This window comes from Xenopus laevis, chromosome 5L (genome assembly GCF_017654675.1).
Source record: "Xenopus laevis strain J_2021 chromosome 5L, Xenopus_laevis_v10.1, whole genome shotgun sequence".
In the NCBI taxonomy this organism is placed as follows: domain Eukaryota; kingdom Metazoa; phylum Chordata; class Amphibia; order Anura; family Pipidae; genus Xenopus; species Xenopus laevis.
The window spans coordinates 95,360,450-95,373,015 of record NC_054379.1 but is presented as its reverse complement, the minus strand read 5'-3'; the positions used below and the strand labels follow the sequence as shown (position 1 = coordinate 95,373,015).

Genomic DNA, 12,566 nt, shown 5'->3' with positions numbered 1-12,566 from the left:
TCCTATTAAACAAATACTTGATAAAATCATTAAAAGGTTGTAATAAAAATGTACGTAAAAATAAATTTAGATTTTTATTACATAAACAGCGAATCTGTTAGATTAATATTTGAAAACACAAATATTATTATTACACAGGGCAATTCATTTTTCAGCATTTTTGTCTGATTAGTAGTTTATGCAGTAAAGGCAATACTCTGTTCTTAATGGTAGATAAGCTAGTGAACCTGTACTAATGGCAAAACAATGCTATTACCTTTTTATAATGTTTAAATGTTTTAGTAGTCAAAAGCACAATATGGCAAGAGCTGTGAAACTGCAGGTATCTGTATTCAATTTTTTTGCTGCAAGGTAAATTTTCAGATTAGCAAAATGCTAAATAAAATGACATTTTATATTTGTAGGACAAATTGTTAGATGACAAGTTACCTCTGCCATTGGTTTTTCATAGACATCTTCTCCTATGGATTTATCTTTAGCAAGGATAGCATCTCTGTGCAGGACTCGGAGCACATCCTCTGGAGCTGAAAACCCATAATGAGCTTCCAAAACTTCAGGTTTAGTCTTCTCGGTCTTTAGCATATGGATAACATCCTCCCTAGCCTGTGGGAATGTAACATGATATGATTAGAGAAACTGATCATTATATAACACATGCTTACATCATTCTTGATAAACTGACATTTGGTTCATGAATTAAATTCATTGGCCAGAACCTCTCCTATAATACACTCAGTCTGCCAAAAATACCGATATTGTATAACAAGTTGCTAAGAAACACCATTGTGTACTATCCACAATGTAGGTGCACACTGAAGGTGTGTTAAAGGGGTTGTTCACCTTTGAGATAACTTTTAGTATGATGTAGAGAGTGACAATTTGCAATTTGTTTTCATTTTTTATTATTGAAGGTTTTTGAGTATTGATGGACGAAGTTATTCACCAGGTACTGTTTAATTATACAGAGAAAAAGGAAATCGTTTTCAAAATGTTGGATTATGTGGATAAAATGGAGTCTATGGGAGACAGCCTTCCCCTATTTCAGAGCTTTTTGGATAACTGGTTTCCAGATAATGTTTACAGGGTTACATACATTTGATACATTCATCTGTTGACTCAGTTTCCTTTTTGGATGGTCACATTTGGTATGATGACGCCACAGATTGATTTTGCACAGGCACAGTGTCGGACCGGCCCACCGGGATACCAGGAAAAGTCCCGGTGGGCCCAGGTGTCAACGGGCCCTTGTGCTGCTAAACATTTGCCCTATTTTATGTTCATTTCCTATTTCTATGAGAAAAAGAGGCTAAATAGATGGAATAATAGATTATAGCATGTAAAGAAAAGAGACTAGCAGAATAGAGGTTGAGTGAGGAGAGGAAGAATAATAGTACTAACAGTGGGCCCCTGGTTTAAGGTTTTTTGGTGGGCCCCTGGTCTAAGGTTTATGGGTGGGCCCCTGGTGTCCCAGTCCAACACTGCACAGGCAACAAAACACCCCTTGCGCTATTAGACTAGGGGCCGATTTATATATGGTCGAATATCGAGGGTTAATTAACCCTCGATATTCGACTGCCGAATGTAAATCCTTCGCCTTCGAATATCAAAGTCGAAGGATTTACCGCAAATAGTTCGATCGAACGAAAAATCGTTAGATCGAACGATTAAATCCTTCGAATCGTCCGATTTGAAGGATTTTATTCCATTGATCAAATGATTTTTCTTTGCTTGGGAGCCTATGGGGACCTTCCCTATAGGCTAACATTGCACCTCGGTAGGTTTTAGGTGTTGAAGTAGGGGGTCGAAGTTTTTTTTAAAGAGACAGTACTTCAATTATCGAATAGTCCAACGATTTTTAGTTCAAAACGTTCGATTCGAAGTCGAAGGTCGAAGTAGCCAATTGGATGGTCGAAGTAGCCAAAAAAAACATTCGAAATTTGAAGTTTTTTTTATTCTATTCCTTCACTCGAGCTAAGTAAATGGGCCCCCATATGTCATTAGGGTTATTTGTAGTATGGTTGTTATATAGTTATATAGTTAGTTACATAGTTAAATCTGGTTGAAAAAATACAAAGTTCATCAAGTTCAACCCCTCCAAATCTAAACCCAACATCCATACACACACACCTCCCTACGTTCACACAAATGATATATACCCATATCTATACTTGTTCTAGCTATTTCTTTATTAAACCTGCATTTTCTAGTAGACAGGTCTACTATATACAGAACCATTTAGTATTAGCTTTATTGATAAGGGTGTATTAAGTAGGGTGGGGGAGTATTACCATAAGCCTATATGGGAAAGGGAATAAGGTTTGTTGGGACCCACCAGTTCCTTGAGTAAAAATGCTATTTTTTAGGCATCTTCATGCTTGGGATACATTAAGAAGAGAAATAAAATAAAGAAAATAAATAAGACTCTTCAAATAATTTATTTGTGTTTTAGGAACATAAATATATTTTGTTCACAAAGTCTCGGAAACATTTAGAAGTGAGAAGTTATTGTTTCTCTGGGACGTTTCTTGCTAAGTTTCTGGCGGAGCCCCAGACAACAGATAATTAATTATGTAATTGAAATCTCCCGTGGTCTGTTCTCTTTAGAAAAATAGTGACTTCATCTATGAGGAGCCCTGGCAAACAAAAGCAGAACAAAGATATGTGGGCTGGATACAACAGTCAGATGTTTAGTAAAGTACATTTGATTTAACTTGAAGTTTGGCTTGGGAGCATTTAGTGTTGCAGGGTTTGGCTCCTTTGGTACAAGAATTAAACTTGCCACAATTCTAAATACACAGACATCCCTGCAGTTCATTGGTTACTGCAAGTGTGCCTAACCATTGGCTGTGCAGGGCTGCTGGGAGTTACAATCCACAAGACTAAGTTTCTGGAGAATCTGGGATTACCACCTGCCTTTCCTGTGTTGTGTAACAAATCCCAGCAGCCTTATTGACTAAATAAGGTTAACCAATCATGGAAGTTCCCTTTCTCTTTACTCCTTTTTGAGCTTGAGTCTTGTGGCTGCGTACTTTTTGCACTGAACATAGTATCCTGATCTGAGAATCCTGAGCCAAGTTTTTCTGACTTGTGTCATTTCAATCTGAGTATCCTGTCCTGGTCTCTATGTTCCTGACTATGCTTGATTGCCACCTGTCCAGACCTTGGCTTGTCTCAGACTCTGCTTGATTCCTGTCTATGAATTCTCTGAAGCCTTGTTTTGTCCTGCCTTGATTTTACCATGTCTAGCTCAATTTATATCCATTCCATCCTACAAGTATGGCCTATTTTTCCTCTGCTCTGCCCTTGCCTGTTCCTTATAGTCTACGTCTGCCATTTAAACCACTCATTTTAGCAAAGTTTTGCAGTTTAGTTTGCACTAAAAATAAATTTTTGAATTCTAAGGCTTTTGAATATTAAATATTCGTATTACTAATATAAGTCAAGAATCTCAGTAAAACTATACATAGTTGTTATTTGGTACATATTTAGCACACCCCAGAGACATGAGGCGTTCCAAAATAATTGTATTTCTGTACAATTTCTTTTAATGAAAATTATTATTGTTGTATTTTATAGGCATTTAAAGTCATGTGAAATGACACAAAAATTTGTACAGAATAGGAAATCTGGTCTGGGGTTTCCATACAAAAGTTCAGACTCAATTTGATGAGAAAAACTTAACTCATGGCAGAAAACTCTATTAAAGAATATGGGGAAAATCTGTAACTGAATTAGGGGTTTCATCAAATTAAATCCATCATTTTCCTAATTCATCTCAAAAATGAAGTGTGGAAATTGCCTGGCATTTAGAGGTTTAAAAACTATACGTCATTCTAAAGGACAGATCATAACAGAGTGTATAGCACTTATATCAAAATGGTAATTCCAAAATATTTCCATTTCCTAATATTTCTAAATGGCTCCAATATTCCTACAGTTCAGGAGATTTCCTAACTTGGAGGAAACAAAAGATAAGTTTGCAGTTAAATATATATTTAGTATTTTATTGATGAATTTACTCTAAGCAACTTTTCAGTTGTTTTTAATGTTCTTAATTTGTATGGCTTTTAGATTATTAGCTATCCTATTCTTACCCTTTCTATTGTGCTATCACTAACCCCAGTAACCAAAAAGTAACTGCGAATCTTTCATTTTATTACTCTTATTTGTATTGCTTATCTTTCAATATGTATCTTTTTACTATTCATCTTCTATTCTGACTTTCAAATTCCTGCTTAGTTTCTATGGTAATGGAACCCAAGCAACCAGATAGCATTTAAAGGTCAAGCCTGACAGCTACACAATAAAACAATTCATTATTTAAAATGAGGATAATATCTACAGCATACTACAATTTTAAGGTGAATAACCTGTTTAATTGTGATTGGTTCTGATGTAAGCAGTCTAAGTTTGTAAATTAAGTACTATGTCACAGATTGTGGGATTTGGCTTGTTGACTAGCATGGATATGCTGGTGCATTTTGTGTTTTTCAACTCTTGTTTGCTTCTCTTATGTTTTTTTACTTCATGAACCAGTGCCAGAGATGACAACCCAGATCAGAAGCAATCCAGTTGCATTTTGGATATGCCTGCCCTACTCCATTCAACCCAAGCTCCAACCCCTACTGCTCCACTTCTTCAGACAATATTAGGGACTTTGGATGATGCCTCCATACATTTCAGTGGAGCGGGTAAGTTAAGTATCAATGCAAATTACTAACAGGGTTATGGACCTGCTCCTGCAGGTGGTCAAGCCGTAAAACATTGGTCCCTGCAAACAATGTAAGTTAGAACTGCGGGAGAGAAACCCATTGTAGCCAATCAGGTGCACCGTGTTGCTCAGAGATATTGCTTCGGTATAAAAAAAGAACATTAGAAAAACATAGAAAAACATTGTTTCTAATATAGTTAGTTAGCCAAAAATGTAATTTATAAAGGGTGGAGCGACTGGCAAAATTTTCAAAGCCCTACCTGGCTCGCTGGGTAATGTAGTTCTTCTTTTACTTTTGTTTGCTAATACTATTTAAATAAAGCTTCAGCCCCCAGCATGCAATTGAATTGGACACTTCTGTAGTTTTTGCAAAGTTCTGCCCCTACAGAGTTGACTGATGGCCATCTGGAGCTGCTTCTTGGCCAAGTGACATGTTGCTCTGTCAGTACTAATGATGTGTGGGCCGTCCAAAACCCACAGGCTCCTGCCGGCCGGCTCCTTCACAAATTCTTCGGGTCCAGGTTGAGCTCTTCTCCTGCTCTCCCCGCCCACGACCTAGCACTGCCAGCTTCTGGCCCCTAAATTTATAGATGCGCCCCATTTTGTGACTTCACTGAGGGTGTGGGTTGGGAGGTGGTGGGATAAGAATTTTCCGTCCCGCACGGCACACCACTAGTCAGCACCTGCAACACTTTGAGTAGGTGGGAGCATCATATTCTGTCTCACAGAAAGTGCTGCGGGTTGGGGGAGCTGCAAAGTGCTGCGGGAGAGGTACAGATGGGCCATGGAAGCTAGGTATTGTCAGGTCTGTTGGCGAGCTGCAACCGTCTGTCATGAAATGCCCCTTTTAAAGTGTTGGGAGGCATGCAGTGATCTTGCAGGCATGTTTGGGATTAATTCAGTTATCTGAATGCATTTCTTGCATAGTTTGGTATTTATTGTTTTAACTATAATCTAAAGCTGGCAGCATATGTTGAAGCACATGCAGTGGGCACAGAGGGCAGCATCAAACATACTAGTAACAGGACAGTGGGCACCGGGCATGGTAGTAATCCCAGTTTTTCATGTATATTTTTTCACTGCACATGTACTATTTTTGGGCTACTTTTAAAATGGCTTTTGACTGGTTTTGTGACTGACTTAGGTTGGTCTTGAAAATTAAAACTGGCAACCCAGCCTGAATGCTAAGGATCAATTGCAAACTCACTGAACAATTATGTCCCATGTAGCCCCCCTTAGTCACAGACTAACTCAGAGTTAGAGAGCTGAAAAGCAGGAAATAATGTTCTGTTCTGTTAGACATCCAGTCACTCCAGCCTTTATAGATGACATTCTTGGCTAATTAACTATATTAGAAACATTTGCTATTTTGCCCAGACTATCTATCTAACCAGTTTTTAACACTCCAGAGTCTCAAGTGAAAGAGTTAAAAGGTATAGCTCTATTCCATGAAGAACTGGACACAAAGAAAAAATCTTCATAAAATAATAAATATTACTTTACAGTTTTGTGTTTCAGCTAAATAATTTATAATTTGTTGTTTCTGTTACTTTTAGGAGGTTATTTATCAAAGTCCAAATTTATCTCAATATTTTGTCAAAAAAACTCAGACCAAATCAGCAATTTTACAATTTTTTTTGAATTTCCACCTGAAAACTTATATTCCAGTGCAGATCAAAAAATCTTTGGGACTTCTCCCATTGTCTTATATGCAACCTCGGCAGGTCTGAGATGGCAGATTTTCGGATTCAGACTTTTTCCATCCTCGCGGTATAATGAAAAGTTTGCGTTTTTTTTAAAATTTCGATTCTATACTAAAAAAACTCGATTTTTTTGGATTTTCGCAATTCGGAGTTTAGTAAATAACGCCCTTAGGAATTTTCATACAAACTGTTTTGTTATGCTTTAAAGTATTATTGTGATCATGCAGATAAAACCTCTACTTGGTTTAGAAGACTCTATAAGCAGTAGTAGTTAGCAGTATTCTACATTATCTGTTTGATATATTCTTTAGGTATCTTCAGGAATTTAAAAGGGTGTTCAATTTTAAATTATGTTTTAGGATCTGAATTGACCAATTGAACAAAAGAATTGTAGCCTCACAGAGCAATCGTATTTTTGGTCCCCCGGGTCAGTAACCCCAGTTAAAAGTCAGAAAGAAGCAGAAGGCGGCAGAAAATATTCAAAAGCTATAAAATACTAAAACTGAAGACCAACTGGAAAGTTCCTTATAATAGGACATTCTATAACTACCCCTTTAAAAATAACATTTGTTTTCTTACGAAATAACCTTTGTTTTTCTACCAAGAAGCATCTAGAGATGAATTGTATATTTTCTCTTGATGACCACCAGATGGCACATCAATATCTTTTTTTTTTTTTCACTTTTTACTTCTTCACCAGAGTCCCCATTTAGTAGATTAATACCAAATTATAAATTAAGAATAGCTGTTTTAAGTGATAAATAAATATCTTTTTCTTGATGATAAAAGCTGAATTGATATACCTGATCAAATACCCATACAGATTCTGGGGACTATGGACTTGTATGCCATTTATAATTTAAAATGGTTTAATAGCATTTCATCTCTTTCATCATTTATATTTTAATATATAGGTCACCAAAGATCCGTGTGTAATAGGGATTTCCTTGGAATTTATCCTGTTTTAAGGTTTTTTAAATCCAAACTCTTGATCTGATTTAATGACAGTTGCTGGTCCCCGTATGAAAGATTTGCATTATGTGTATATTATAAATAATATACAGAGCAATAAACAACATCAGATAAATGTTAAGATTTGAGTCCAGGCCTGATGTTTGGGGCCAAGAGGGCATTTGCTCTGTGTAAGAATATCCACGGTGCAGCCCTAGTTAGATGCTGGAGTTGATGATCTACAATAACAGGAGAGCTGTAGATTGTGGATCCCTGTTCACAACATTTCCCCCCTCCTCTTCTGTTTAGTAGAGTATGTATTTTGTTACTTAGGTAAAAGGATGATCAAGTATTTATTTTCGCATTTTCCATTTGTTAAATAGGCAAGAATATGAAAGAGGTGCATAAATAGTTTTCCAAATGCATAAAGCAGCCATAAGTAAATACAGTTGAATGTGAGCGAAAGTAAACTCTTCATGTCACTTGAACTTCTGCCCTAACTGAAAACACACCTTATGGTCTGCTAGTGTTTAATATATACCGTGTACAATAGAAATAAGAGATGACAACTCAGCAAAAAAATAAAAAGATGACGACAACAGGGGAAGGAAGCAATAGGTGGGAATTAGCAAGTGATGGAAGGATTAAGTGCTTTGTTTTGTTAGTTCAGAGATCTACCTGTAATTGGCTGGATTTATGTAACTTGGAAGGAACTAAATCAACATCTCTGTTGCATTGTGCTAGTGCTTAATAGAGCTTTGTTTAACATCTCAGTGTCTGCTATGGTTCAACTGAAGCAAATTGGTTCAGTAGTTGAATGTTTTATGTATTTAATTACATCAGCTAAGAAGGCCTAGAGAACTCTAGAAATATTTCAAATTCCAAATGTCATGATAGGGAAATGAGGCAGTAGTACCAATAAACTCGACATACATTTTGTTATTGTAGCAATTAGTTTGTGTATTATATTCATTTTATAGAATTTTTGCGTGAGGTACTGAAAATTGTAATTGTATCTCGTGGGACACAAAGGCATTTTTTTCATGTTGGTTCACCGTGGTTTGCAGCCTGAACAAATAAAACTGAAAGCAACTTTTTGTCATTCAAACTTGTATGTACAGTGCCTTATCAAAGAATTCAGGCTCTTGATCAGTGATTTCATTTTACTGAATACAAGGTCCTGCTCAGAAATGATATTCTTTGTGATATATTTATTTTAAAAGGAAAATAAAGTATTAAAATATGCTCTTTTCATATGTAGTCATCCCCCAGCACCCTAACATCGACAAACCTAAAGCAAATATGCCTGAGCTACATTCTCCCCCAAATAATGTGCAAATTTGCTACATACTGTACTTCTTTACATTTCCTTAAAGGGATACTGTCATGGGAAAACATGTTTTTTTTCAAAACACATCAGTTAATAGTGCTGCTCCAGCAGAATTCTGCACTGAAATCCATTTTTTCAAAAGAGCAAACAGATTTTGTTACTGACATGGGGCTAGACATATTGTCAATTTCCCAGCTGCCTCCAGTCATGTGACTTGTGCTCTGATAAACTTCAATCACTCTTTACTGCTGTACTGCAAGTTGGCGTGATATCACCCCTCCCCCCCCCCCACAGCAGCCTAACAACAGAACAATGGGAAGGTAAACAGATAACAGCTCCCTAACACAAGATAACAGCTCCTTGGAAGCTAAGAACAAAACTGAGCACCACTGAGACACATTCAGTTACATTGAGTAGGACAAATAACAGCCTGCCAGAAAGTAATTCCATCCTAAAGTGCAGGCACCAGTCAAATGACTGGGCCCCATGTCAGACTTCAAAACTGAATATAAAAAAATCTGTTTGCTCTTTTGAGAAATGGATTTCAGTGCAGAATTCTGCTGGAGCAGCACTATTAACTGATGTGTAAAAAACATGTTTTTCCATGACAGTATCCCTTTAATTTATTTAAATTGTGTCTTTGCGGATGTTTAGCACTGCCCGAAATCTAAAATCATTCGCTGGAGAATATTACATTGCACATTATTGCTAACACCTCCTCTGGAATTTTTGTAGCAAAAAACGCTTTGCGATTGCGAAATTTTATTATGTACACTGTGAATGTTCACAAAACATTCACAGTGCAAACTTTGCCATGAAGTCGTTGAGGTCTGTAATCTTTCAAAAAGGATGCTAACATTCACAAGCGTGTTTTCACAAGTTTTTTTCGCTAGCGAAACATATTACATTCCCCCATTAGAGTTTCAGTGCCTGAAAATAAAAATATTAGAAGGAACAAAATTTCAGTGTATGATTTGTTATTCAGAATTGGTCATGGATCTAAATGCGAGGCACAGTATTGGAAGCTGTCAAATTCTGTGTTTTCAAACATTAGTTCAAGGTTGCCCACAGTTCCTTCTAGGTCACATTAACATTAACTCTGTAACATAAATAACGATATTAAATTTTGTTTTTCAAGGCCTCATCATTGACTGGGCTCTCTGCAGGTACATACTGCTTTGACATACCTGTGTAGTATTTGCAGATGATCATTTTAGTCTTGGGTATCTCTTTGTTGCCCCCAAATTTTCATTCCCTCGTCATTCCTAGTTTCTTAATCCTAGTGAGACCTTTAAGTCCTGTATGTAGGACCATGGGTTGACCCCTTGACACTGCATTTTTTTTACTTACTTGTGAAAGGTTAAAATGTTTCAACCCTAAAATGTTTTGGCCCTAAAGTGTTTTTAAGGCACTTTTCAAAATATTTAGCAAAAAGTTGGCAAAACATTTTCCAGCCTCATATTTGAAAGTTGGTAATGAGCCAGTGAAATTCTGAAACCTGTCAATTTGTTCAGCTTATGATTAGTTCACCTAAATTTGCCATTTATTTATTATATTATTATGTATTAGCTACATTTTTTTTGTTGTGCCTGTATTATAAGCGTATACTATTATTTTAAGCTGAGACACTGAGGGGCAGATTTACAAAATTCGAGTGAAGAATTCGAATGTAAAAAACTTCGAATTTCGAAGTATTTTTTGGGTACTTCGACCATCGAATTGGTTAAATTTGTTCGAATTCGAACGATTCGAACGATTCGAAGTAAAAATCGTTCGACTATTCGACCATTCGATAATCGAAGTACTGTCTCTTTAAAAAATACTTCGACCACCTACTTCGGTAGATAAAACCTACCGAAGTCAATGTTAGCCTATGGGGAAGGTCCCCATAGGCTTGCCTGTGATTTTTTGATCGAAGGATTTTCCTTCGATCGTTGGATTCAAATCCTTCGAATCGTTCGATTCGAAGGATTTAATCGTTCGATCGAACGAAAAATCCTTCGATCGATCGATCGCAGGATTTGCGCAAAATCGTTCGACTTCGATATTCGAAGTCGAACGATTTTAGTTCCCAGTCGAATATCGAGGGTTAATTAACCCTCGATATTTGACTCTTGATGAATCGGCCCCTGAGCTTATGTCTGAGAGTCATATATTTGTGTTCATGTGAGTTTACATTGAACATCACAGCCTGGGCTCTTAAAGGACCAGTAACATCAAAAAATGTAATTGTTTTACAGTAATAAAAATATAATGCAGTGTTGCCCTGCAATGGTAAAACTGGTGTGTTTGCTTCAGAAACACTACTATTGTTTATGTAAATAAGCTGCTGTTTAGCAATGGGGGCAGCCATTCAAAGGAGAAAATGCTCAGGTTACACAGCAGATAGCAGATAAGCTCTGTAGAACTTAATGGTGTTATCTGTTATCCATTGTTTATCCTGTGCCATATTCAGCAGCTTGTTTATATCAACCATAGTAGTGTTCCTGAAAACAGATCAGTTTTACCAGTGCAGGGCAACAGAAAATTATATTTTCATTACTTTAAAACACTTTCATTTTTTTAGTGTTACTGTTCTTTAAAGTTTATTTGCAATAATACATGAATGCATTATTGTTGTGAATATAATTACACTCATTGGTCACATTTCAGATAAAACCTCAGACCTGTGATAGATGGAAATACCTCCCTGTTTATACTGCAACCTCTTTTGGGCTGTAATAATAAATGGAGCTACAAAGTTAGCAGTGTGAAAAAGATGTTATGGACAGGGCCGGATTTACATAGAGGGCATCCCTAGGCCCGCTGTCATTCGTCACCCCTGTCCCCTCCATTTTATTTGCTAAAATTTTCATCGGGGCCAGAGCAATGGGGATTGGCACGCGGGAAATTAAAGAAACTATTGTATCTCCTGCACATTCCCTGTGTTTCTGAACCAATGTGGGTGTGGTTGGGCAGCATGCCGCCCCCTAAAATCCTGCAGCCCTAGGCCCGGGCCTTGGTGGCCTCTCCACAAATCTGGGCTTGGTTATGGACATTCAATACTATTCATTATCATATTCTTTAGACAGCATACACCAAGACATACATGGTAACTCTCTGTTTGTTACACAAGAATATTATATATTATTACACAATAATATTTTCCAGCCGTGGTGTCACTGCATATTAATCACTGTACCTGTAGCTCTCCTTCCATAATACTCAGCAGCCTGACAAGGTCATCTTTTGAAGGTTCATTTGGTTTCTTGTTTTTCCTGTCACCAACTCCAGTAGATTTCATGTGCCGTTTAACAGTGGCAGAAACCTTCATATCACCCTCCTTGTTTCCATGCAGTTTGGTGTTGTATGTGGCATCCTTATTAACAGTTCCCTCATCTAACACGTTTGCATTATTGCAGTTTGAGATCTGCCCAATGGATGAGCTTTCTCCACCCTGGTTTCGAGACCTCATTCCCACCTAAAGAGATAAAAAAAAAAAACAATGATTAAACTTAGCCTTCATTAAATGTTTACAACTCTTTTTTTTTTAAAATTTGAAATTTTTATTGATTTTCTTCAACACAGTACAGACTGCAGAACGTATTGCAACATAAAGATATTGGCTGAAGTAACGACAAGAAAAGTAGCTACACAGCAGATCAAGAAACGTGGTGTCCACATATGAACCATTAATTTGAAAAAGCTAAAGTGACTGTATCTCCAATTAAAAAGGGGGGATAGGGGGAAGAGAGAGTAAAGAAAAGAAAAAGGGGAAAGGAAGATAGAGAAATAAGAGAAAAGTGTCAAAAATAGTGTTGCGTTCAACCATATATGTAGAACTTAAGTGAAGGCAACGTGTCCTACACCGCCTATGTGCAGTGCCTCACAA

The 12,566-nt window shown here is 37.0% G+C and overlaps 1 protein-coding gene across 4 annotated transcripts in view; it reads right to left on the bottom strand.

The window, feature by feature from the left end:
- Window positions 1-12,566, bottom strand: part of filip1.L (filamin A interacting protein 1 L homeolog) — an 89,416-nt gene that overhangs the window by 24,964 nt on the left and 51,886 nt on the right. For all 4 annotated transcript variants that reach the window (XM_018240584.2, XM_018240585.2, XM_018240587.2 and 1 more), the window contains exons 2-3: window positions 11,877-12,155; window positions 430-603 (exon numbers count right to left, since the gene is read on the bottom strand). In XM_018240584.2, coding sequence (XP_018096073.1) covers window positions 430-603; window positions 11,877-12,149 — 447 coding nt within the window. In that variant the 5' untranslated portion in view covers window positions 12,150-12,155. The remainder of the gene's footprint in view (window positions 1-429; window positions 604-11,876; window positions 12,156-12,566) is intronic.